The following is a 27,964-nucleotide window of genomic DNA, read 5'->3' on the forward strand; positions in this document are numbered from 1 at the left end:
AACTTTCTCTAGGGTCTGACAGTTTTTTTTAAATATGTATGTAGCTATTTACATTCAATTATATGCAATTTAAACGCATACATTGTAAAAATGTATTTAAAAAAAAATTTTTTAAAACGAAAAGGAACGTGTGAGACGGTTTTTACGGGTCACAACTTTTATAACCGGCACTAGCAGTGTTTTGTCAAATTTTAAATATTTTCTTCAACTGTCATCTACATCTACAACACTTCTCCCACCAACACGCTTCTTTAACTCGCCCCCCTTTCCTAGACTCACACACTGCAGACTCGTGGCAGAGGCAGCGCCCGCACACAAAAAAAACATATATAAGCTGCGGGACGGGGTGGGTTTACGCACTGCAAATGAATTTCTTCATTCTGGCTATAATAATGATCCAATCGGATCCCAATTTGGTGATCTGATAGATATGGCCATTTACCACGGAATGGCGTTTTTCGTTTTCTTTTATCTTCAAAATTGTAGGTTTGGAAGGTTTTCGCCCTTTTGCGGGGGCGGGGCAGATTTTTGAAATACACTGGTTTCAGTGTGAGCATACAGCAGTCTGGAGCCAAAATTTGGTGGCTCTAGCTCGTATAGTCTCTGAGAGCTAGCCGATAAACAAGACGGACGGACAGACAGACATGGCTCTATCGACTCGGCCATTGATGCTGATCAAGAATATATATACTTTATGGGGTCGGAAACGTTTCCTTCTGTGCGTTACATACAACCGTTATTCACACAAATACAATTACCCTATTTACTCTTCGAGTACCGGGTATAAAAATGCAAAAATTGCTTTAATTATAAAATCAGAAACTCAAACATTCACAAGAAATACCATTAAATTTCGAAATTTCTCGCAATTTATTCACAAATGATAACAAACGCTATCAAACGTTTGAAACTTGAAAAAAAAATAGTTGTGCGTCTTTGCCAGTATGAACAAAACGTGGCGCCCAACTAAATTCGATTTTTATTGCACCTCCTACTCATCTTTTGATTTCGGTTATTTCACAGTCAAGAGATGCAACGGGAGAGGAAAAACCAGAGAGCCCAAAGCCATCAACAAGAAGAAATGGTAGTAGAAGAGGAGGCAGTAAAAATCAACCTCTAAGTACAACAAGTACAGCGCACACACACACACACTCACACTCACACAGCGAGACAGACAGAGGGAGATGAAGATAGAGATACTAGTAAAACCATCTCAACCGGCAAATGGCCAAAGCAAAGAACAAACACAGCGATCATCACCATCATCATCAGCATGAACAACAACATCATCATGATGACGATGATTGCCTCTACCTTGACTCTGAACCAACAAGTTAGGCAACACGCACACACAAACACACACACACGTACACATGGCAGCCACACAGATACTCACTCGTACAAACACACACTGGGAAGGAACAACCAAAAACTGCATGTGAAACGTTATGTGAGCGAAATGAAGCAACGCACACAAAACACTCTCACTCTCCTCTCACACACAGGTGCTCGGTGCTCGGTGTTCTGTGCTCACGATGCGGCGGCGTCGGCGGCTCGCTCTCACCTATAGAACCGTAAGCCGTAAGGCGAATGGAGAACAGATCAACAGTCCAGACCCCAAGCCGAAGTCGAAGTCTCTTCTGACTCATTTGCACAAAAGCGAAGTTATGATCTCTCGCTCTCTAGCGACTCGGCTTACGGTGTTTTGCGTTTGGGCTCGACAAAAACGAATTCGCCCCGTTTCAGCGTGCACCGTTCGGTGTGGTTCGGTTCGGTTTGGTTCGGGGCAAGCCACCGTCTGTCTAACTGAGTTTGTACAACAAACGGCACGGCGAGATCGATCCGCGGATATCCGAGTGTGTGTGTGCTGACGGCGGGCGACTTTGGCCTAACTGCTCAGCGTCTGGGACCGCTCGAATACAGTAAGTGGCGAGCCGGCGTTGTGAATGCACGTGTTTTCGCTTCAACCTCACCTGAGCGCTCTCACCTGAGCTCTCCCCGCCCCCCGCCCTCACACAACTGACACAAAACAAAACACAGCCCAAACATATCACACAGAACGTATCGTATCCATACACAAGATCGAATTCTGTTCAACTAGAAACAACAAATACCGCGTAAACCGCAACACAAAAAAAAATTATAATTAAAAAAAAACTGTGAAAATACTTTTCGTGTATAGTGAGAACAAAACAACAACAAAAACCAAAAAAAAAAACAAAAATTAACAAAACTAAAACTTACGACATTTTTTTTCAAGTTAATTTTTTCCAAGTGCTTCTGACAAAAAAACAAGAAAAACATACAAACAAAAACACCAAAAAGAAAAAAACAAACAATAAAATACACCAGAGAAGCCGAAACATGGATTATTTATAATGAAGAAGCCTAAGCAAAGGTTCCCTTGAGCTTCAGCTCAGGATACAAACGAAAAATAAATCTTTAAATTGTATCTGCATTTTTTTTCTGTTGTTTGTTGAGCAGATTTTTGCACAACACAGTGGGTGGGGCAAGGATCAAACATACACACAATTGGATTAGTGTTTTGTTTATTCGGGAACCCTTTGAAGAACACCACCACCCACAAACTCTCCCCCACTGGCGCGTCTCGTCGCGTGACGCGTTCCGTTGCGTCGGGTTAATCGCTCGTGTTTATCGGTCGCCGATAGTAAGTCGTGTATCTTTAATCGCCAGCCACCATGCCGAAGATCTTCCTGATTAAGAACCGCCTGCATCAGCAGCAACAGCGCCTCCTCGAATCACAGAACCTGCTGCAGCACAAGAGCCAGGACGATGATCGATGCCTGGTGCCACCGCTCAGTCCACATGGCTCTGGCACACAGCACTCGCCCTCGCCCTCGCCATCGCCATCGCCCGCACATCCCCATCCCGAGCCACAGGGTCAGGGTCAAACGTCATCGCCATTCCAGCAGCAGGATGACCAACAGCCACTGAGTCTCACGCGAAAACGCTTCCACCATCGCCGTCACTACTTCGGACAATCGCGTCACAGTCTCCCGATAGACCATGGACTCAATCAAAATCACAATCAAAATCAAAACTCACCGGTATTGGATGTCTTACACAGCACAGCAGCAAGTGAAGTTCAAAATGGTAAGTTAACGTCAAATGGAGAAACAAAATCCAAGAAATAGTCGGGAAGAAATGCCAAACACATTTCACATTTAATTTTGATTTTGAGTTCTTTCTGGGATATGGGGGAAAACGTATTTGTTTGCAGTAGATCAGTGACTGGCATTTGGCCATAAGTTATTCCAACAAAAATTTCAAGTCTTTTGCAAATTTGTATCTGGGTGCTTTTTATACCCGGTAGTCGAAGAGTAAATAGGGTATATTGTATTTGTGGGGAATAGCGGTTGTATGTAACGCACAGAAGGAAACGTTTCCGACCCTATAAAGTGTATATATTCTCGATCAGCATCAATAGACGAGTCGATAGAGCCATGTCTGTCTGTCCGTCTCTCCGTCTGTCCGTCTTGTTTGTCGGCTAGTTCTCAGAGACTATAAGAGCTAGAGCCACCAAATTTTGCATCCAGGCTGTTATATACTCACAATGAAACCAGTGTATTTCAAAAATGAGCCACGCCCCCTTCCGCCCCCGCAAAAGGGCGAAAACCTCCCAAATCTACAATTTTGAAGATAAAAGAAAACTAAAACGCCATTCCGTGGTAAATGGCCATATCTATCAGATCACCAAATTGGGATCCGATTGGATCATTATTATAGCCAGAATGGAGAAATTAATTTGCAGTGGCTAAACCCACCCTGTCCCGCAGCTTTTGTTGTTCTTTTCTTTCTTCACTCGGCCCCCGCCTCTGCCCTCCCCCTGCCGATGCCTGTGCGGACTTTTAACCCACCCCGTCCCGCAGCTTTTATTTGTTTTTTTTTGTTGTTGTGACGAGTAAAAAGCGTCTCACACGTCCCTTCTCGTTAAGAAGTGTTCTCTTGGAAACGTAGAATGTACTCAACGTTAAGAAATTCTGCTAATTCTTCCCCCTCTTCAAAACGTATTAAAACTTATTAACATTTTTTCTTTCAAATCACTCCCTATGCACATACAAATTAGCTTCATACAAATTAGTTCTTGAATAAAAAGGAATTCCCATTCCCCCATTTAAATGAATAAATAATTGCCACAAATCTGTCAGTTGAGAATCAGCACAAAGTGCCATACAAAATGCCATATCTGTTGCTTGAAAATCTTTTAAATTTCAAGCTTCGCTTTTCGGTTATCTTTTTTACCCTTTGTTGTTCTCCTCCAGTATTCGCCCACACTATCACGATGATTCCTCCTCTCTCCTACTTCCCCCTCAATACTATTTCCGTCTGTCTATCTATCTACCATTCTCCCGCTTCAGAGACAGGGCTTACTTCAACATCAATCACTTTCATTGAATTTCGTAAGCACTCTGTTCTCCAGTTCTCAAGTTCTCCAGCTCTCCACTCCTCTGTGTTCTGGGGTTCAAATTCAAATTTGGATTCGGTTCTTATATAAGAAATGATTATTAGGTCATTTCGTTTTTGGATTTAGGCGGAGGTCGTTTGGTGTTTTAATTTCTCAGGCAATATTGGGGAACTTTCATTTGGGGGTCGCCTCTAGATTTGTTTATTAATGAATATCGATTCGATTTTCTGAAAGTGAATTTCATTTTGGAGGTTCTTCTACATTTACCTCTGCCTCTGCCTAAAAAGTCTGCTCTCTGTCAGGTTTGCTACCTAAGTCTTTTGTCTCTAAGCCATTTTTAACGTTCCTTTGCCTGGGCATTAATTATATATTGTGTATATAAGAAATACTAGCTACATATATCCATCTGTAGCTTCAACAGAATCATTATCATCTTCACACGCCACATTCTTAATTTGCGCCCCCCCCCCCCCCCCCACCACCCTTCTTACATGGGCATTAAATTTCATGGTTATAACTTTTTTTTTAGATTTATTAAATTAAATAACACGTTGCCTTCATTCCTTCACGCTTTTCCCAGTTCCGTCCCCACAGGTCTCTCTATCCATTGTCTCTTACTTCTGCTTCCACTTAAAAATGTATTATGAACGCTTCCGTTGGATAATTTTATGCGTGTTCTTTGCGGATATTGTAATGATATGCTATTCTGAAGGGAACTCGTTTGGCTCCTCTTTGGCCAATCTTTGGCTTCTGTTCAATCTTGAAAGTTTTCTTTTGCAGGAAATATTCTGTCGTTGAATCATAGATAGTTAAATTTATCCATAGATTACCAACCATTGGAACTCTTAGTTTCTTAGAGTTCTGGTTGCAAAAAATATATACCTTTGGTCACTCCAAAGCTTTCTATATTTATTTTTTCAATGCCTCTGCTTTTCGCTTGGGCCTTTGGTCACACTGAAATCTGGCTCTTTGTTCAATCATTGGACTCGACTCGCTTACAATACGGTTTTGGTTCTTATATTATTATTCTTATTTTAGTCTGTGGGCTATTCTGTGCCCATGGCCAAGAACTTCACACACATAGCCACAGTACAGCCACAATGGCAAAAAAAAAAGATAAAAAGAAGAAATAACCGAATGAACGAACGGAGGGATACAAAGAATTATATAACTATAGCAAAGTACACGCTACTAAGATACAATACACACACAGAGCTAAATATCCAACAATCTTGGCCAACAGCAAAAGTACAAGTTGCCAAAGAAGATGCGAAAAGAGTGTAGAGCATAGACAAAGATCATCATCATCACCATCATCATCATCATCATCATCATCATCATCATCATCATAGGAGGAACCCCAGGTTCAGTTTCGAATGGAAAAGAAAGGAATGAGATGGTAAAGGAAAGGAACGGAATGGAACGAAACGATACGGGGAAGTGGGGGATACTGATGGGTGGTGTGGTGTGGTGTGTGTTCGTCTGCCATTTGGCCTAAGCAAAGTCAAGGCAACAGGCCATAAAACTTGTAGAACCAGTAAGAAAAAAAAGAAAAAAGAAAAGAAAACCAAAGACGAAGCAGAAAAGAAGAACACGACCAAGAGCCAAGACCAAGAGCCAAGAACCAAGAACGCCAAGAGAAGCTGAATGTTGAAGGGCCTTGGAGGATGAAATACACAGCCTGGGCACAAGGGGAAACGACAACTGAGAGCAGAGAACCATGAACCGAGAAGAGAACAGAGAACACAAGAAAGCTCTTTGGGGGCCCAACACACCCGCTTATGATGCAACTATGTATGAATGTGTTTTCCCCCTAGGACAGAGGCCTCCTGCTCCTGCCCCTGATCCTATCTCCGTGAACTAACCCAGCTGTCTGCTATGTTTATTTCGGGGCAAACTTCCTGTCGATCCATCGATCCCATTTCTCTGTCTCAGTGACCGCAAGTAAAAGTCAATAAATAACTGAAAGGCAAAAAGGAAATTCATTGATGAGGCATCATCGATAAAGATACTACAAAAAATAATAAAAAGAAAGAAAGGCCAACAAAAACCAGGAGCACATTCATTGTTCCATGCAAATTCTGCAGCTGTTAGAACAAAGCCAGCGCGGATCGGAGTGCGATCCAGAGCCGAACACTTTTTGGCCAACTTCAATTGCACGCAGTGCAGAGTTCACTACACGCAGATGTTACAATCATTGAGCGGAAGTTAGCGAAAGGTCCCCCCTCGTCAAAGTAGGGAACCCCTTCTTGATCACAATCCCAAGATGCGAGTACTGGAGGTTCAGCGAACCCTCGGGGGGAACACACACGCATACACGCAAAAAAAGCAAAAGTCAAGTAAAGAGAAAGAAAACAAAGGGAAAAAGTAATGCTAATACATAGTATGTAATACTGTTACCTAAGAGCAGTTTTCTAGCGAAATCACATCAATTTCAAATCGAATTAATCGATTCTTATGTAGCGCGCCTGTCTAATTGGAGGGCAGATAATCGTTTGATTTTTTGTGCAACGCATTTTACGGGCTAAATCTTGAATTTTATTGGTGGAAGCAACTTGGAAATGATTAAAATCACTTTGGAATGAACTAAAAAAACTAATGGAACTAAAAGGGTAGAACACATTTTGTAATTTAATTTGAAACCTCTGACATTTATCTAACGATATTTGCATCCATGTATCCTTACTTAAGGAAGTTTGACCAGAGATGCATTCAGCATCATTATGTTTCAAATCAAACAACGTTTTTATATTGGTAAAAATTATTCCCAATAGGCTGGGCGCGGCATCGAATTCCATTTCCATTTCGTCTTACAATTACTTTTTTTCTACCGTTTGTTTTTCTGTTTTTCTGTTTTTCCTTTCCTCATCGTGTTTATGTGTATGTGCGTATGCGTGTTTTTTTTTTGGCATTAGTTCTACCTGCCGAATGTGGAGGGAGAGACTCGGATAAAACAATGCAGTTTGTGGTGTCTCTACCTGTGCCGTGGGCTCCAGAACCCTGCTCCAGGCCCAGGCACAGGCCCTGCTCAAAGTCTGGCGATAATCTCTCATACACAGTGGGTGAGAGAGGGAGAGTGAGGGAGAGAAGAATATATATTTGACAATCGGAATAAAGGCAATGGAAGAACTGAATAGAAGGGAGAGAGGGGAAAAAGGGCAGAGAGTGTCCTGAACACACACAAACACCGTTCCGTTGATAATGCTCAAAGCTGAGATTTATTTGTGCAGTGAGTCGACAAGAAGTAGAAGGAGAAGAAGAAGTAAAAGAGGAGAAAATACACAAAGCACAAAGGAAGCAGCAACAACAGCAGCAGCATGGCAGAGAAGAAGAGCAACAGACAGAAGTACGACTCAAAACAGGTCTCAAGTGCTCGGCAGCCGCTTCGCTCCACTGCGGCCGAACAGAGAGCAAGAAAGAGATATCTAGAAAGATAGAGTGAGAGCGAGACACAGAGGAGAAGAACAGTAAGAATACAGCCAGAGGGAGAGACAGAGAAAAAAATACATTTGAAAAAGAAGAAAAATAATATAAAAAAATAATTAAAAGGAAGCCCAGGTTTTTGTTCTGCTTTTGGCATGCAGTCGTTGATGGAAGCAGTAGAGGAAGCAGTGCAGTACTAAGAAAAGGAAAAAATCAGTACTAAGTAGGATCAAGGGAAGCAGGAGTAACAGTAGAAGACGCAGGGCGCTGGCGGAGCAAGCAGTAGAAGTATAAGTATAAGAAAGAAAGGTAGAAGAAGTAGCATACTCCATACATGAAGCAACTATATAAGGAAGCCTCGTCGTCTAAAATTAGGGAGCGTAACAATGTTGTCAATAAGTGCGAGTGAAAGAGCTCTCGCTGTAAGTGTGAGTGAAACGACAATGGAGTGAGCGCCCAACCTTCCGTGTCGGCAAGCCAATTTTAGGAAATAAGACGAGGAACGCTGCCGGGGACGAGACCTCCCTATAGTTTCTTCATGCATCCATACATCCATACAGTAAATGCAAGTATATGAGCAGTAGAAGAACAATAGAGGTAGTGGATGAAATACATACTTGAGAATAGCCTCGCCTTGGCCCTGATGTCGCGGTCGACTCAATGATCATCATGATGATGATGCTGCTAATGAAGATGATGATGCGTGAGGTGTGCATCTCCACTCTCTCTCTCTCTCTTGTTCCTTCTCTTTTTGTTCTGCTTACACAGCATGAAAATGCATTTTTCTATGGTTTTCAAACCACTTCTAATTGAATTATATTCCGACATGGATACAGCAGCACCACGAGATCCATTTGATCTACACTATGAAGCCGTGCTCACGTCCTTGCTCCGAACTGCTCCCCTTGCTCCAACATGACGCAACATAATTATGCTGCTGCGCTGCCGCTTACGTATGGCGTATTATAGTGATTCGTACAAATACCAATATAGTGAAATGTTCCGTTTTGCGTGCGTCTTCACACACAAACGCAAAAACGTTAATTGCATGGGTGCCGAGCCCTGATGTGCATATGTACATACATGCCGTGTGCATAATGCGGCACATTGATAGTCATAGACTTTACAGAATGCGGTAAATGTGCATTAGATACAGTTTCAATTTAAGAAGTTATGTAAATACTTAAATGGATACATTTAAAAGGCATAATAAACATATTTATGTATATTAAGGAAACACTGGATTTCTTCCATCTGGCTGGAATTTCGCGCAATATCAGGATGAAACACATGCAAAATTCCATAAATAACTCAACAGTTGGAAAAAAATGTGAAGAAATATTAACAAAATACATACTCGTAAATATGTATGTGTGTGTGTACATATAGTATATGTATACATGCATTCATAAAGATACAGACGCAAGGTGTCAATAACTTTTAAATTGTTTTGTGGCTGATCCATCGCAAAAAATAAACAAAAACAAAACTGAAAAAATACGAGTGTTTTATCATTTGAAATGTTATTATTATTATTATTATGATCAACTTTTATTGGCGCCAAGTGGGAACTTGTTTTCGAGTATTTTTAAATTTCGATACGCTCGAGCGTATCTTTGTATTATTTCATTTTAAACGCATTTGTATAAGTATGATTCGATTTGTAAAAAGAAACAGCAACAATTAGTAAAGAACTTGTTTTCAGTTAACTGTTTTTGTGTGAAATATTTGCATTTTTTTGGCAGACGATCAGCAAACACGTCTCTGCGCGTAAAGCGACAGACAGCAAAAGCGCTGAAACCTTTCAAACAGTGTGCTCTTTTATGGGCATCCATCAAGTCCATAAAATTCTATTCATAGTGTATGCCTACCTATAATATTTGCAGGTTGAACTCTTTGTAAGAATCTGCCAAAATTATATTTATTATTTGTTGTGAACAGCTCATATGAGTTACCTATTGAAACATGATTTATATATTCATTGTATGCAAAACAATTTCCGCATTTGACTTGAGGCACGGATAGGCCTAGCATTGCCTTGAAATTGGAGTTCGCCTCCCATCTAGAGGGAAAATAGTTGATCAGAAAACATACAAATTTAAAATCAAATTTAAATTAAATTAGAGGAACTTACATTTGTAGGTACCGTCGTTTACAGACATTTTATATCGCTTAAGCTAAAAGATTCACTCTCCCCCTCTCTCTCTCTCTCGAGAGAGAGAGAATGTACAACAAAAATGTAAATGCGAGATCTACAAAGGCGACATCGCGTTGTGCCACAGCAAAAAGCATTAAACGGTTGCATATAAAAATACATATAGTATATACTGTTCATGCATCTGTGTGACTATATGTACAATGCATACATATGTATGCTCTTTTCAGGTCAGGGTTGACTTGTGACTGACTACATGAATGAATGAATGACTGCATGAAACTGCATTTAGCTCGGCCACTCGGCCCGTTCGTCTCTCTCTCTCTCTCTCACTGTCTCACTCTGGCTGCATGCACGACTAACTAAAACATTGACAAGTTGTACTATATAGCGATACGATATACATATGTATACCCCTCCCCCGCAGCATCTCGCATATGCGTTAAACACATTGCACTGCTGCTGCGCTGCACCTCTGAACTGGTTTGCCTCTCGTGCCTGCTTGCCTGCTGGCTTGACAAACGCAGCCATTGACAAACTGATCAACTGAGCGGCAACTTCATTAAGCTTACATATACATATGTATGTACATATACGAAATATAAATAATACACATCTCTGTTTATTTGTATTTTTTGGAAACTCTTCTTCTTGTTGAAGACATACTACAAGTATGTGAAATTTTATGGCTGTTCGATTTTTTTCCGTTGAAAGAGATTTCATCAGACTAAACAAAACAAAGACAACGACAAATCTGTTGTCTCATTCGGAAATTGTGCAATTTGTGCCAGAGTTGAAAGTATCTCTTTTCCTCTACTAATAGGGGTAGACCCCCCGCCTCTGTGGCCAACCGTCTTAGGGGGATTGGTCAATTATGTTTAAAACTTTAAACCAATGAAATTTGTGAAATTGTTGTTCCCTCAATTCGTTTTCGATTTCAGTTTGGTTTTGCATAAAATTTAAATTTGTGTGTCCCCAAAAAAAGTATACCAAAAATGTGTTGTCATTTTCATGGTATGGGGCGGCCCAGCAAAGATGATATCAGATGATTATGAGAAAGGTGCAACTACAGGCATATGTACATATGTATATATGTATGTATGAGTTCCGCTTTCAAGTGCCGTTTGCATTGAGCATTGAAAGAGCAGGATACATTTTATACTTTCAACATTAATTATATCCTGTCATAGGAAATTAAGGAATCTTGTAGAACCAATGTCATAATAGTTGCCTATTTCCATTACTATTAAATTCAACTTCAATCGATACGTTTTGATATTAAATCTGTTCCAACTGAAATCTTTCGTATAATTAATATAAAAGTTAAATACACAGTGTACAGCTCTCTTGTGATTTAATATCATGATGTCTTTTCATACGCATTTAATGGTGCCGTTGAGTAATGGAAAAAATGTACAAAATGTAATTAATTATGCATACATCACTGGATATGTACAAGCACACACGTCGAATATTTCAATATCAATATCAAGTTCGTTGCCAAAGTCTTTAGTTTCGTATCGTTAAATTATTTTTCTTTTTTTGGGTGGAGGAATGGGCCAACTGCAAGTGATATTACCAACAAAAAGAGCTTGATGAAAATACAACAAAAACTATAAAAACAAAAAATCCAAGTAATAAATTATATGCATACACGTACACACACATGAACAACAGTGGGACACACACATGAAATTGAGTAAAAAAAATGGAAGAAAAAAAATCTACCGGTTTTCAAGGTTAGGCCGCTTTAACTGTATTAACACCGGGTCCGTAATCACAGCAGCAGAGCAGCAAAGCAGATCAGAGCGCCAGCAGTAGCAGTGGCGGCAACTGAAGCAGCAGCAGCACTGACAGAGAAAAGTTACGTCATAATGAACAGAGCGGCCACAGCAACAGCAACAGCAACAGCAACAACAGCAGCAGCAGCAATTTTTCTTGCGGTTTTGGCTCATTTCATTTTGGATGGGGTAAACGCGGGCGGTCACGGGGGGAACAAAGCTTGGCGGTTGAATGAATGGTGGCTAAAGCGGGGGTAAAGCGTTAAAGAGCTAAGAGCTTGTATGGGGGAAACGAATAAAAAATAAAATATTTATACGCATAATTTAATATTTGTAACAAAATCAAAAAGAGATGAGTAAAATATGAAATGGATGAACTTTGGAGAGGGAATGGAATAGTACAGCGAGGAAAAATGAATGCCACCCAATAAGTATACCCATTGTAATGATAGGGACACTTATATGAGGCTGCAGCAAAGAAGTGGAAATTAAAGTGGATGCAGTGAGAGTGGGTACACTAATGAGAGCGGTACAGTTAGGAAGGTAGGATACTTTCCAGCAACGGTACAGTCAGCTGTATAAGTACGTTTTTCCTTCATTTATACTCCTATACTCACAGTCCTTATTCCTCGCAGCAACGAACAACACGTTTCAGTTTCGTTTTTTTTTTTCTGTATGCAAATGTGGGTCAGAAACTGGCAGACGGCGAACTCTCATCTCTCCTCTGTTGCTTCCTGTGACCATGAAGAAACTATAAGGAGGCCTCGTCGGTGGCAGAGTTACTCGCTGCTTTTTCTTACAGTGAGTGCTCGTTTGCTTATCGACGCGGAAGATTGGTTGCGGACAACATTTTTTTCTAATTTTTTCAAAATGTTTAATTTTTCAAAACACAGACTACTATCATGTAGCAAACTATTAAAAATTAAATTATGAAGCAATTATTATGTTTTTTTTCACATTTTCTTCAAATGATTAATTAGCACACTCCATTGTCGTTGCCCTCACACTTACAGCCAAAGCCTTTTCACTCGCACTAATTTCTTAGTTTTGCCGACGAGACCTCCTTATAGTTTCTTCATACCTGTGACTAAAAAAAAGTTTTGTTAATATTTACAGTTAAAACACGCCATAACGACACTTGCCGTGTCTCGCTCTTTCAGTGATCCCGCTCTCTCTCTTGTGTCATCTCCTCTCTCATTTTCTCTCTCTCTCTCTCTGTTTCCATGTGTGGCAATAAATATTGAAAGCAATAGTGAGGCAAGCTTTGATCAGCATCAATATTGATTTTTGTTTTGCTTAATTTCATCGTTGTAGCTTTTTTTGGTGTTGACCATGAAGCAACTATAAGGAGGTCTCGTCGTCGGCAGCGTTCCTCGACTTATTTCCTAAAATTTGCTTGTCGACGCGGAAGGTTGGGCGCACACTCCATTGTCGATTCACTCACACTTACAGCGAGAGCCCTTTCACTCGCACTTATTGACAGCATTGTTACGCTCCCTTATTTTTGCCGACGAGACCTCCTTATAGTGGCTTCATGGTGTTGACACGCTGATATTATGTTGCATTCGGGGCCTATATAACGGTTTAGGAAGGTCAACCAGATACGAGTAGTTGGTAGGTCGCATCAGAAGTTTACATATTCATTTACATATGTGCATATGTGTATGTGGATAGAGGTATTTAAATATGTATTGGAAAAATGAACACAGAATTGGCAGGAACAACAGGTGGCAGGTGGTCTTAATTTTAAGCTAAATTTAATTTATGTAAAAATGATAAGCAGAAGAGAAACTTACTTCGAGGCTCAAAACGAAACAAAAATGGAATGTTTGAGCAAAAGTTCTAGTAAATCCATAGATCGCTGTAAAATTGTCTAAACCTGGAACCCCAGAGTGTGCACATGTACATGTGCGTATGTATGTATCTATGTTTGATGAGTGTTTCCGTTATATTTAATTATAGTTTAGTCATTTCGCAATACGAAATGCAATTAAAGTTTGCAACTGACCCATACACATACATACGCTTGCTCATTGCTCATATTGCTCATTGAGAAACTTTTTATAATGAATATATTATATGCGTTGACCTAAATTGTGTGTCTCATTTGTTGTTGTTTGCCATTTTGAGAGTACGAGTGCGTGTACGAGTACGATCATGTGTCTATTTCTTTGTGGTTGTGTGTGTGCTCACAAAGAAGCATGCTAAATAGCTACTAAAATAATACAAATGCATCGTGTGGAATTGAACGAATGACTGACTGACCAACTAGAATGACAAACTCAACTGAAGGCTACCCATGGGAGCATGTGTGTATGTCTGTGTCTGTGTGCTAATTGTTACAACCAATAGAGCTTGCCGCATATGACATATGGTGTATGAATTGGCTGATACAGTGAACAATCGTTTTGTGTATTACGTGAATCTATAAGTACATATTTTAAGAGAGACTTCACTGTACTCCAGGGCCTCTTGGCACCATACGACTACCCCAACGTATTCTACCCGTTCTGTACATTTATGCATAGAACCAAAAAGCGATTTTCTGTACCAAAGTTCGTGCATGTCTCATTAACATTTTACTACAACAGCTAGGTGCAGCCTCCTCTCCAATATGTAGTATGTATTATTGTGTGTTTGGCTTACAAATCATTTAACGCAATTGCGTTAAAACTTTGCCCCATTCAAAATCCAGATACAAAAACTAAAAAACAAAAGCGAACACAACGGGGCTGACAAACAAACAAACACAGGCAGACAGCCCGTTTCATTTCGTTTTGGTTTTTCTTTGGCATTTTGTTAAACAGTTTGTTGCACTTTTGTTTAGACCGTCCTCGATTTGTTTCGAGTCAGTCAGCGCAAGTGAAGAAGAGTAGGATTATGAACATATGCACTGCTTTTCTATGATATGATGTGATGCGATGAGATTTGCGGTTAAGTGAGGTTAGCTCGATTGCACAACTGTACTTTTGCGCCCAGCTTATGATGCAACGACGCCATCTCTTGTAAGGACTGTTACTGTGGCAAACGCTGCCATCTATTGATTTCAATGTCAAATGTACATGACTTGAAAGTCATGAAGAAATTATATATATAATTACTTCATGGTTCAAGTCAAGTCCACGCCAAGATCTTTGCAGCGAGCGAGTGAGCGAGTGAGAACTGAGCTGAGCTGCGCTGTGCTGGAGCTGGGGCACAATACGCAATGTAAACGAGTCCGATAAAAGAGAGCAAGGTTAGCATTGACATTAATACCAAAAAGAGCAACATATTGAAACAAATAAAACATAAATTACTGCATTAGAACAGTCAACAGCAACAACAACAACACACACAAAAACAACAACGAATCATCGTAAATTAAAGCAACTGTAATTAGCAGCTGCATATGTATGTATGTTAGTGTCGCTTTTCGATGTTGATGTTATTGTTGTTGTTGTTGCTCTTGGTTGGTGTTATTGTTCTTGATGTTTGTGGTCTAACTGTTGTTGTTGTATTTTGTCTGTGCCGCTTCTTTTGTTATTGTAACTGCTGTAGTTGTTGGTGTAACTTTTGTTTTTGTAACTTTATAGATGTGTGTATGCACACACAAAGTAGTAAACGAAAAGGGACGAGTAAGACGCTTCTTACGCGTCACAACTTTGTACCCGGCACTCAGTACTACATCTGCACCTTAGCGGTGTTTTGTCAAATTTTAAATTTAGCGTTTTTAGTTTTCTTTTATCTTAACATTTTTAGGTTTGGAAGGTTTTTGCCCTTTTGCGGGGGCGGAAGGTGGCGTGGCTCATTTTTGAAATATACGGTAACATTGTGAGCATACAGAAGTATGGATGCAAAATTTGGTGGCTCTAGCTCTTATAGTCTCTGAGTACTAGGCGCTCATTAGGACGGACAGACGGACGGACAGACAGACATGGCTCAATCGACTCGGCTATTGATGCTGATCAAGAATATATATACTTTATGGGGTCAGAAACGTTTCCTTCTGAGTGTTACATACTTTGTGCACAAATACAATATACCCTATTTACCGGGTATAAAAGTACCGGGTATAAAAATGTTGCCGCTCTCGTGCTATACACACCACACACACACAAATTCTTATGTCAATGTGGTTTGCAATTTAAGACGCTCCAAAGGCCCTGAGATGTTGTAGATGTCGTGGAGATGATGTGAATGTCGATGATGATGATGATGATGAGCAGCGATATCTCTACACACAACACTAAATGCTTAACCAACATTTAACAACAGCAGCCACAAAAAGGCAGGCGAGGCAGTAGCTATTCGTTGCATTTTTGGCCTTGAAATAGCAAGCAGTACCAGCTGCAGCCAGCCAGCAGCAGTGGTAGAAATGTTTAATGTTTAAAAATGTTCAAAAGTTCTTATTTTTGAGGAAAGATTAGAGCCAGCAACAAGTGGAATTATATCGAATCAAGGTGTGATCGGTGGTGCAGAGGCAAGCAGTGTTTGACGGAAGATTGGTAGATAAGCAAGCAGTGGAAGTTGCGAAAATCAGCCAGTACCAACGCTACTACAGTTATGAAACTAATTAATTAAATCAAAAAACATATTAAAATGCGTCTGTTTTTAGCCCAAAATTGTAGTTTAGAGTAACATACTCATAGATTTCTTTGTGAATTATTTTCCGATTTTCCACTTTAAAAGAATTTACTGAAAGAACTACACAACACGAAAGACTTGGGAAGAAAACTTTGAGCACAAAGAAATCCAAAGAACTTTTGTATGGTTCCATTCCAAGTGGATCTCTGCACCAAAACGAGAGCAAAACCCAAAAAAAGGAGGAAGAAAATCCAGCGCCAAAAAAAAACCAAATAGTTATTAAGTTAAACGAAATTATTTTGTTAACGCGTCGGTAATTTATAATTCATATACTTAAACGCATGTACATATGGGGCATACATACTTACACACATATTAATATATATATTAAATATATGGCAATCAGGATGGGCAGATTTTCGAGCATCGATAAGACTTAATTGCACGGCACTTAATGCATTTTAAGTTGCGTTCTCAGAGCCAGACAACACGAGAGATGGTAACCCGAGACGGAAGGGCCTAATAAAGACCTTGGAACCCTTTGAAATCGAACTATCAACAGCAGCTGCCCCACACCGCATCCGAAAACCTAACGGAAGAGGAAGAGCCAAAAGCCAAATTGGGCGTTAGAGACAAATTCATTTAAGCGTGAAGATACAGAGACAAACAGCAGACATAAGAGGGGGGGAGTAGAAGCGCTTAGGCAATAAATTTATAGACTGCCCGCAAGGTTCCAGGGCCAGAGATCTCGATCAGAGCTGGAAACAGAGGGGAACAAAAACAGAGGATCGAGAATCGGATCGTGTTGCAAATGGGCTGGAACCACACTTCAGGTCAGGGTATGGGTATTGAGCAGTGTTCGGTATCCCTTTCGGCATTAGAATTGCTAAATGCTACAAGCATCAGGCAGCGAAAAGGGTTCGCTGTTTAAGCTTTTACACTACACTACATAATTTGTTTTGGAATTGTAAGACAGAGAGAAAGAGAGGAGGAGGATTGAACATTAGGACTCAGGGGAGCGTTGGGAAAGCACCTGTTAGAAGCTCTGCGAGGACTCGCCACTTCCTTCATGTCTTTCTTCAAACGGATGCATTCATCAATTTGGCAGGATCGACCCCAAACAGGAAGCTTCTTTGACAAGGGTCCCGATACCAGTGCCAGTTCCAGGCATCTGCTATCGATCAAGGTGTTCCTATTCTCATTCTCTCCATATTGTTTATTTTCGTGTGCTGTGGCTATCCGCTCCTGCTTTGTTCTTGTGGCACATTTGAAAAAAATGCACTTGTCACCATCGTATCGCAGGGAATCGAAATGGAATGGAATTGATTGGCTGTCTGTCAGCTAATCGATGACACTTTGCGCTCGCATATATTTCCATCTTATTTTGCTCATCCCTCGCTCTCCATCTCTTTCTCTATATTTTTTTCAATGGATTTCATGCCGTTTCATGCTCTATTAAATTTTGTTTGACATTTTAAATCTTTTTGTTTCTGTTTTTTTCTCTTTTTGCGAAAGCAAACATTTCGATAGGCTTTATAGATAGATGAATGATGGTGGTTCAGCGGTTCAGTTGGTTCAGCGGTTGTGTGGGCGGTGGTTGCATTCGCTGTCCAAGTGGGTGAGGGCCTAAATAGGTGATCCGATTCAATTGCGAGATTTTTCAAAGACAGATTTGACATTGAAATCGGTAGAGAAGCTTCACTTGAAACAATTTCACTTAAAAATAGTTATGAAATGGTAAATTCGATTTAGTTCTGATTTTACAGCGATTTCGTACACTCTTTCTAATGCTACTTGAATCATTTTGAAAGGAGTTTCCCAAATAGGCGATAAACAAATAAGAACGACCACCTGTTGCATGTCTTTGCAGTCGGTTCTTACAACTATTGAGGTTAAACGTTTGATCATCTCATAATAATGGTCATCTATTAATGCAAGAAAGATTGTGTCTTTGCGTTTCTGTGGCCCTAACTTAAAACACAGCCTTAAACACTTTTGGGTTCCGACATGGGTTGGGTCTGTGGGCATTGTTCAACATGTACGTATGTACTCAAGTACATTATTTACACACAATATATCCCACTCCATGTGCTTGTATATACATGGGCAGAGCTGCTTGACAACGTTCGTTGCCGTTCGTCGTTGCCGCCTCTGTCAACGTGTTTGGCATTTGCAATTAGACACACAGAACCCCCCAAGATGGGGGTTATGGCGGGAACTGAAGAAGAATCAGCTTCAAGCACAAGACTGGAGAGGGGACTGTCGTGCATGACAGGAATTCCAAATGCGATAAGCTCAGAATGCGTTTGGAATTCCATTTTGCAGCCAGAGTAGTATCTTTCCGTCTCTTTTCGTCTTGTATTTTTCTTCTTGTTTTGTAACATTTTGTGGCTGGAAATCTATTAAATATAAAATAAAAGTTGAAACTTTTAGTTTTATTTATTATCGAATACCTACATTTGTTGTTTTTGTTGTTGTTCTTTTCAGTTTTGTTTTGGTTGTGCTTCGGTTTTGTGCTCTCTTCCCTCTGTTGTTGTTTCTGTCGTTTTTTAAGTAGTTTTCCATAAATAACAGGTTGAACGCCCATGGCCACGACAGCTGTTGGGTGGGCGTACTTCTTGATCAGGTGCCACCCGCATTCACAGTACAGTATCCATATATATGTATGTATGTACATACATTATAACCAGATCTAGAGATCATAAAAGAACATTAGAACTCACGGGATATTTAGCATTATGTACTTGCACATGTACATGTTCTTTTAGTGCTATCCAATCCGTTTTAAGTTGAAGCGAGTTCGTCTACCCGATTTTCCTGTCAAAGATCCATCCACCCCATTCGCAGGAAGAGGGCTAAAGCAATTTAATTCGAATTCTAGACAAAAAATTCAACGGGCTTTGCCTTCGTCGTGAACAATTTACATATACACACAGCAGAAGGCAGATAATGTTATTTTATTTCGAGTTTTTTTTATATTTATTTTCGCTGATTTTTGTAGTGGATCGAATTTTTACGACGCATTTTGCGCTAGACAAAAACGGTGGCGGCAGGCAGAGGTGGCATATTTTAAAAGTTCATCCACACAAAATCGAAAATAACAAATAACAAAAAAAAGAGCATGTAAAACAATTACGGTAAAGGATAAAACGTGCGTTGACCTTTGGACGTGAGAGAGATGACCATATATGTACATAGATACATATGTACATATATACATATGTACATACATACATATGTACATATATACATATGTACATACATAAATATGTACATATATACATATGTACATACATACATATTTACATACTTACATATGTACATACATACGATGGAAAGACAGAAATATAAAGAGTAAACGAATTTCAGAAAAGTTTTAGATCGAATAGTAGAGAAAAAGAGACGATAGTGAAACCACAGTGAAACTACTAACAAGGTGACGTCGTCAGCTGAGTGGAGCATCGTAAAATTACTGACTGATTACAGCTGACGACATTACCTATTAGTAATTCTACCTCGGAGTGGAGGAGCACCAGCTTATTCACCACGATCTCTCAGCTCTCAGAGAGGCAAGCGCTAGAGAGAGATAGCAAACGTTTATTACTAATTTCACCATGATTTTACTATGAGCTGCTGTTCCTCGAATAAGAAGGATGTGGTTTAGCAAAGAAAATATAAATATCAGTCAAAGAAAAGAAAGGAAGAAATCTTGAGAGGTGGAAAACGGATTACTAAGCCGAAAGTACTCTCACAAAGCAATCTAGAGCAAAGAGAAAATGCACCACCCTTGCTCGGCGCTCAAAGAAGCAAGCGCTAGAGATAGCAAACGTTTCTAAGTAATTTCACCATGAGCTGGTGGGCCTCGAATGAGTAGGCACTGTGGTGAATCCATCACTTATTACTATTTTCACCTCCTAGAAACTCTTGAGTTATCTATGTATGTATGTACATATGTATGTAAGTTTGTCGTATGTGCATGCTTTATAATGCTGTTTTAATTGCTCGCTAACTGGAGGTCAATAATTTGTTTTATTTTTGTTTTAAACTTCAATTGAAATTCATTTCCTCATGGCATCAGCAGCAACACACAAAAATGAACCTTATTCGAATTTCATTTTCAACTTGAAAACATGTTTGTGCATATGTACATGTGTGTTTGTTTGTGTCTATACGAATAAGTATGTGTGTATTTAATTATAAAGCATTTTACAATTCGCCTTGACCTTAACACAATAAAATAAATTACAACTATGTATGGCAAGCAATTGCAACAACATCCATACAGAGCGGAAGAAGGAGATGATCATGTAAACGAAAGAAGGAGAGGGGGCAGAAGCAAGTACATAAGCTGAGACGGAAAGAGAGGCCAATATTTAAGGTAGCTTTTTTTGTACATACAAACATACATACATATGTACATACAGTAAGCACACATATTATTAGTACATCATCACCCTAGTTTGAACAATTATATCTTGGCGCACGGTCAACGTAATCAGAAAAAGTTAATTTTGTATCAAAGATCAACATACCTATCTACTATCTGTGTATGAAAAAAGTTTTTAATTTTCTTCTATGGTATTAAAATTTTCTGTTTACGTTTACCGTACGCCAAGTTATAGGGGTACAAACTTTGGTGATGACGGTGTACAAATAATATGTGGTCTTACTGTATGTACATACATATGTACATAAATTGTACATACATATGTACATACATATGTAAATACCTATGTTTGCAAAAGCAAAAAATTGTAAAAAATGTATAATGTAAAAATATCATGTAAATATCATCATGTTTGCGGCATAAGTCGTGTCAGGGCGTACCCAGGGGCACCGCCTGGTCTCTATTAACCGATTAATAAAATGAATGGCATGAGAGGTATTTTGCAGTCATTTCAAAAACGAAATATGAACTCGTAAAATCAGCAAAACAAACAATCAATTAAATTGAGATTAAACAAATTATTAACAAAAAATGTTAAGCGTTTTAGGCGCCCCAAGGCTCTTAACGTTCATAGCAGCGTAGCGCAAAACTTTCTTAAACGCTGCTCGTACATCGATTGCCATTTCAAGTGTCCCCAGAGTCCAGCTGTGCTAAGACTATCAAGAAAGGAATGCTAGCTTCCTTTTCTGATGAACCGAAAGCCCGTAAAAATCATGATATATTCTTAAAGGGCATATTAATGAAGCCGTTTTCTCCGTAGTACTACGACTTTTGTCCGCCACTGTATGCAAGCGATAGATCACAATATGTACATATGTATGTGTACAAGTTTGCGCGTGCATGTTGAGTGTGTGACGACAGTTAGAATTTATGCGACAGCGCTGCAACTGCGCTGCAGGGGTGGCCATGACCAACAGAGCCAGCAGCCCCTCTGCTCTGTCCAGTAAATGGCAGCAACAGGGCTGTGCATGTAATAGCGCTAACACACACACACACATGCATACATATACACACATGGTGATAAACTGGTACTGGTACTTGGCTAAATATGAACATTAACTAATATGAAGGGCTGTCCGGCATCAACCAGCTCACCCACACACACGGTCCACAAACTGCAGCCTTGATCTTGATCAAAGACGAACGTCGCAGCACAAAACTACAACACCATCAACAGTGACAGCCGTTAAATGCCGCTGCTTTTGTTGCTGTTGCTGTAGCTATTGCCATATTTTGCTGCACTTGTTTTTTGATTTAAAGCCAAAAGACAACTTTGCGACCAGCTGGTCGCTAGCCTTGTCTTGGTCCGTTTCGTCTTTTCGCGCACTTGCACTTGCACTTGCATTAGCTTTTTTCATTTGTTATTTTCAATTATAGGCTATTCAAAGCACCCTAAACATTAAAAGTCACCTCCTTAAAACTAACGAAATGCTCATCACTGTCCAGTCTTTACCCATTCTATTTCTTGGAATTCCTTCACATATCGCTGTTTCACTCACAGAACGGCAGCAAAGAGGACACAAGAAATTGCGTGTTAGCTTCTCTCCCAGCCCAGCCTCCAATAATGAGAATGAGCAAAAGAAAGAGTGTGTCTTGCGCTGCTCAAGTAGTTGAAAACGGAGTGGGAAGAATAGGGCAAGATGCGCGAGTAACGAGGAAAAGAAACCGCGCAAGTGTGCTCTTTTTGGTAGGGTTATTCGTTTCTGTCCGTTGTCCGAATAAATATCCTCATATTATTATACCTTGAAAGCCACATATTAACAAAAGTTTGCATGTAGCAACTGCTTCTTTTTTTTGCTGCTTTGACAGATACATATGTACATGTGCATATATTTATGTATGTGGACTTAATTATATTTCTTTCTAGGCTTGCAACCTAAGCTGTGGTCTTTATTTTACATTTGAATGTGTGTAAATATTTAAAAACATAAAAGTGAGCCACCTGCACTGCTCAGCTGTTGGGGTTACAGTTACTCCTGAAATCACTCAATCGCTCATCCCAACGAACACACACACTTAAACACTTCTCTCAAAAGGGAGATCGCTGCTTGGTAATCTCGGGCATTCTCTCATTCCTTTTACAGTTACGCAACGGTCAACGTGGCCTTTTTCGGCAGTTTTTCGTTGTAATTCTTTGGGGCCTATTTTTTCAAATTTGTTTTAGTAAATTTACAAATAGATCGGTTCTATATTATGTGTTTAATTTTCTTTGAATATTTGACTAATATTTTGTGTTTCTCTCGTTTTTTTTTGCAGAAAAATTTGGTTGCTTGAGGCCGGCAGACTTGTTGCAGCGCCTGAGCTGCACCACCACCAACCACACCACCACCAGCAACATAGCCACAACCACACCCACACCTACGCCCACACCAATACCCACGCCCCCCGCATTAGCCACAAAAGACTGCGACGAGAACTCTCCAGAAAAATCCGTAACAACAACAGTAAGCAGCAGCAGCATACCAAAGCAGCCGACGCCGCAGTCGACGGCGGCAGAGAGGAGCAACAGCGAAGTATATGTAGAAGAAGAGCCCAATATAAAAGCGCAAAAAGAAGATAAGCAAAAAGAGCGCCCATTAGTAGAGGCGGCTGAAGAAGAGGAGGAAGACGGCGACGTTGACGTTGGTATTGAAGCACCTCGCCCGCGCTTCTACAACACAGGCATCGTCCTCACGCATGCACAGCGGAAGGAGTACCCCAAGGAGCACCAGCAAGAGCAGCCGATCCTCGTCAGAGCCAGAAAAGAAAAGGAACATCACTCGAATGTGGACTCTGACACAGACTCAGATGACGGCTGCAAGTTGATTGTAGACGAGAAACCCTTGCTGCCCGTTGACAAGCCGCTGTCGCTGCGTATGCGCAGCACCCCGCCCCCCGCAGAGGAGCGTCCCAGTCCACCGCCCCCAAGGGAACCGACGCCCGCTGTCCGCTGCAGCGTGATCCAACGCGCACCACAGACCACGACAGCAGCCGTAGCTACTGCAGGTCACGCCGACTCCCCGCATCATCAATGTCAGAATCAGCATCCGGATCATCAAACGCCCCAAAGAAGCGTTCTATTGCCCATTAGTGCCCTCGATCTTGACCAACTGGGACCGGAGCAGCAGGAACCCATTGACTATCACGTGCCGAAGCGTCGTAGCCCTAGCTACGACAGCGACGAAGAGCTGAACGCCCGTCGGCTAGAGAGAGCGCGCCAGGTGCGCGAGGCCCGCAGGCGGAACACGATCTTGGCAGCCCGCGTACTGCTGGCCCAGTCTCAGCGCCTTAATCCACGCCTGGTGCGTAACTTGCCCGGCATATTGGCCGCAGCCGCCGGTCACGGGCGTAGCAGCAGCAGTTCCGGTGCAGCCGGACAGGGCTTTCAGTCGTCCGGCTTTGGCAGCGGCAGCAGCTCGGCCGGATCGGGCAGTGGACAGAACGCCAGCGGTGGTGCCGGTTCGCCGGGAGGCGGCTTTGGAGGTGCCCTTGGCGGCAGCGGAGCCGGAGGCGGTGGCATGGGCGGAGGCCGTGACGGACGAGGCAACTACGGTCCCAACTCACCCCCCACGGGGGCTCTGCCACCATTCTACGAGAGCCTGAAGAGTGGCCAACAGAGCACTGCCAGTAATAATACAGGCGGAAGTCAAACATCCGCAGGACACGGGGCAGGCTCCCAAGCAGTCTTTAACGGAAATCCCAACTTTCTTTCCATTCAGAACGCTGCTGCGGCGGCCTACATTATGTCAGCGGGAGCAGGAGTCGGCGGAGGTGGGGGAGGAGGCGGTGGCTACATCAATTGCGGATCAAACGGAGCAGGAGGAGGAGGTGGAAATGGCAATGGCAATGGCACTGCAAATGGAGGTGGAGGTACGGTTGGCGGTGGTGGAGCCGCATCTGCTGCAGGTATCGATGGTAATAACCTTTTGAACTTCGCTAGTGGCTTGGCCAGCAATCCTAACTATAACGAATCCAATTCCAAATTCCATAATCCAAACTCAACGATGGGTCATCCCTTTTACGGTGGTAATCCCTCAGCGTACGGCATTATACTCAAGGACGAGCCTGACATCGAGTACGACGAGGCAAAGATTGACATAGGCACCTTTGCACAGAACATCATCCAGGCGACGATGGGCAGCTCCGGGCAGTTCAATGCCAGCGCCTACGAAGACGCCATCATGTCAGATCTCGCCAGTTCGCAGTGCCCCAACGGCACTGTGGATCCGCTGCAGTTCACGGCAACGCTTATGCTCAGCTCCCAGACGGACCATCTGCTGGAGCAGCTCTCGGATGCCGTCGATCTGAGCTCGTTCCTGCAGCGGAGCTGTGTGGACGACGAGGGCTCCACCAGTCCGCGGCAGGACTTTGAGCTCGGTTCGACGCCCTCCTTGACGCCCGACTCGGTCTCTGTGACGCCCGTGGAGCATCACCATCATCATCACCATAGCAACCACCAGAGTGCGAGCACAGCATCCCAATTGGATGCCTTGCACGAAAATCTGCTGACGCAGTTGACCCACAATATGACACGCAATGGCGTTAACTCTCAGCAGCAGCAGCAACAACAACAACAACAGCAGCATCATGTGCAACAGCAGCAACAACACATACAACAGCAGCAGCAGCACGTGCAGCAGCAACATGTCCAGCAGCACGTGCAGCATGTGCAACAGCCGCCGCCTTCGTACCAGCATGCCACCAGAGGCCTGCAGATGATGCAACAACAGCAACAACAGCCGTCGCAGCACGGTAGCTACCAGCAGCAGTCGGCGTTGATGTCACAGCAGCAGCAGCAGTTGCTTAGCCAGCAGCAACAACAGTCGCACCACTCGCACCACCAGCAGCAGCAGCAGCAACATACCGCCGCCTACCAGCAGCACAATCTGTATGCCGCCCAACAGCAGCAGCAACACCACCACCAGCAGCAACAGCAGCATCACTCGCATCACCAATTCCATCAGCAACAGCAGCAGTCGCATCACTCTCACCATGTGCACCACCATGACAACAGCAACATGTCGCTACCATCGCCCACGGCAGCGGCTGCTGCTGCCGCAGCGGCCGCCGCTGCTGCTGCCGCAGCAGCCGTGCATCTAGCGCGTCCCATGAGCAGCAGCAGCAGCTCCGGTACAAACAGCAGCAGCAGCAACAGCAGCATGGACGCAAATGCAGCGGCAGCGGCTGCCGCCGCACTGCTCGACACGAAGCCACTCATTCAAAGCGTAAGTGTTCCACCTATTTTACAAGCACAACAATCCCTCCTCCAGCAGCAACAGATAAATTCTCCGCAAAAGCAGGAGCAACCACAGCAGGAGAAGCAACAAAAGCTGCTGAAGACAAAGAAGCCAACGAAGCTGTCGAGAGGCAGGTCCAGGAAGATGCCCCTTCCAATGGTACCCAAGGATATCGATTGCCTTATGGTCAAGGAAGATATGGAAGAAGTAAAAGAAGAGGTGTCAGACATAGACTATGATCCTGTAAGGAACGAGTGCAGCAACGGAGCAGGAGGCAGCAAGCTGAGTGGTCGGGCCAAAGCCGTGGCGTATGGCTCCACGATGATCACCCTTGTATCGACCATGAAGCCATCGCCGGAGGTGCCAGCTACACGAACAGTGCATCGCACCACATTGCGTTCGTTGGCCACGGCGGCGGCTGCCACGGCCGCTGGCCTCTGTGCGCCATCGACCACTGTATCGGTGCTCAGTCAGAGCAAGGTGTTGCAGCGGCGTGTAAGCGAAAACCAATTCGAAACCGAATCCAATTCTTGTGTATCCTCAACGTTGTATTGTGTTTGTCATTTAACCCGTATAATCCTTAACAATAATCCTCTCCTGTCACTCTGCTGATCTGAACCGCACATTAATTTCCATTTTTCCATGTCCTTTTTTTTTCTTTTAATAGTTGGGCCTGCCTCCGGATCTACAGCTGGAGTTTGTGAATGGCGGACATGGCATCAAGAATCCATTGGCTGTTGAGAATGCCCATGGTGGCCATCACCGGATACGCAACATCGATTGCATTGATGATCTCAGCAAGCACGGACACCACTCCCAGCAGCAACAGCAGCAGCAGCAATCGTCCCCCCAGCAGCAGCAGCAGACACTTCAGCAGCAGCAACAGCAATCCCTCCAGCAGCAACATCAGCAGCAGCACCAGCATCACAGCAGTGCCAGCAGCAATGCCAGTAGCCATGGCTCTGCTGATGCCCTCTGCATGGGCGGGTCCTCGGCCAGCCAGGCCGGGGATGATTCTGGGGTCAATGGAAAGTTCGTTTGCCGCGTGTGCATGAAAACGTTCTCGCTGCAGAGGCTTCTCAATCGACACATGAAGTGCCACTCGGACATCAAGCGTTACCTGTGCACATTCTGTGGCAAGGGATTCAACGACACCTTCGATCTGAAGCGGCACACACGCACCCACACGGGCGTCCGACCGTACAAGTGCAATCTGTGCGAGAAGAGCTTCACACAGCGCTGCTCCCTCGAGTCACACTGCCAAAAGGTGCATAGTGTCCAGCATCAGTATGCGTATAAAGAGCGTCGCGCCAAGGTAATTTTTAAAGATAAACTCTTTCTAAAGGAGAAGTTCTTAATCTCTGTATTTCTCTTTACTCTGTAGATGTACGTATGCGAGGAGTGCGGCCACACGACCTGCGAACCAGAGGTGCATTATCTGCATCTGAAGGATCTGCATCCGTTCTCGCCGGCGCTTCTTAAGTTCTACGATAAGCGGCACTTCAAGTTCACCAATTCGCAGTTTGCCAACAATCTGCTCGGACAGTTGCCAATGCCTGTCCACAATTGAGTTGTGGATCGTCAACAGTTAGCCCTTAGATCCCCAACTACAACTACCAAACCCCGACCATGTGACTTTGAAGTTTTCTGAAAACTGCCTCCAAGCCCCACCACAAAAACACACCCATATACCTCTTTGCTATAGCTATGGCGGAGAGGAAGAGAAAGTTAAAGGGAGGAAGATATATGGAGATTATAAATTGCACTACACAATTTTTGTATATTTTTTGCCTAGATTTAGATATAGTCGATGATATAAACAACACTTTGCTGTGCAAACAATCGCTCTAACTCTAAAACGCTCTTAAACATTTGTTTAACAATTTTCGTTTTTAGTTAATGATGAAATTCCGCCTTTGGTTGTATTATAAGTACTCTCTCTTTTTTATTGAT

General features: G+C 42.4%; 1 protein-coding gene across 5 annotated transcripts; it reads left to right on the forward strand.

Moving 5' to 3' along the window:
• Positions 1-2,274: 2,274 nt before the first annotated feature.
• Positions 2,275-27,956, forward strand: LOC117590568 (transcriptional regulator ovo). 5 transcript variants are annotated; one of them, XM_034283310.1, is made up of 6 exons: positions 2,275-3,114; positions 23,052-24,689; positions 24,813-25,999; positions 26,072-26,506; positions 26,679-27,326; positions 27,396-27,956. In XM_034283310.1, exons 1-6 carry the CDS (start codon positions 2,700-2,702, stop codon positions 27,579-27,581), a joined length of 4,509 nt encoding a protein of 1,502 aa, XP_034139201.1. In that variant the 5' UTR covers positions 2,275-2,699; the 3' UTR covers positions 27,582-27,956. The 5 variants fall into 5 exon arrangements, with proteins under 5 accessions (XP_034139201.1, XP_034139199.1, XP_034139200.1 ...); XM_034283308.1 differs by having other exon boundaries at positions 23,052-25,999; XM_034283309.1 differs by having other exon boundaries at positions 23,052-25,999; positions 26,075-26,506.
• The last annotated feature ends 8 nt before the right edge of the window (positions 27,957-27,964 follow it).

Source organism: Drosophila guanche, unplaced genomic scaffold (genome assembly GCF_900245975.1).
Source record: "Drosophila guanche unplaced genomic scaffold, DGUA_6, whole genome shotgun sequence".
In the NCBI taxonomy this organism is placed as follows: Eukaryota; Metazoa; Arthropoda; class Insecta; order Diptera; family Drosophilidae; genus Drosophila; species Drosophila guanche.

Coding starts and splice junctions, on each gene's coding strand:
- LOC117590568 (XM_034283308.1), top strand. CDS start 2,700: ATGCCGAAGATCTTCCTGATTAAGAACCGCCTGCATCAGCAGCAACAG. Junction 3,115..23,051: donor AGCAAGTGAAGTTCAAAATG/GTAAGTTAACGT, acceptor TTTTTTTTGCAG/AAAAATTTGGTTGCTTGAGG. Junction 27,327..27,395: donor ATAAAGAGCGTCGCGCCAAG/GTAATTTTTAAA, acceptor TTTACTCTGTAG/ATGTACGTATGCGAGGAGTG.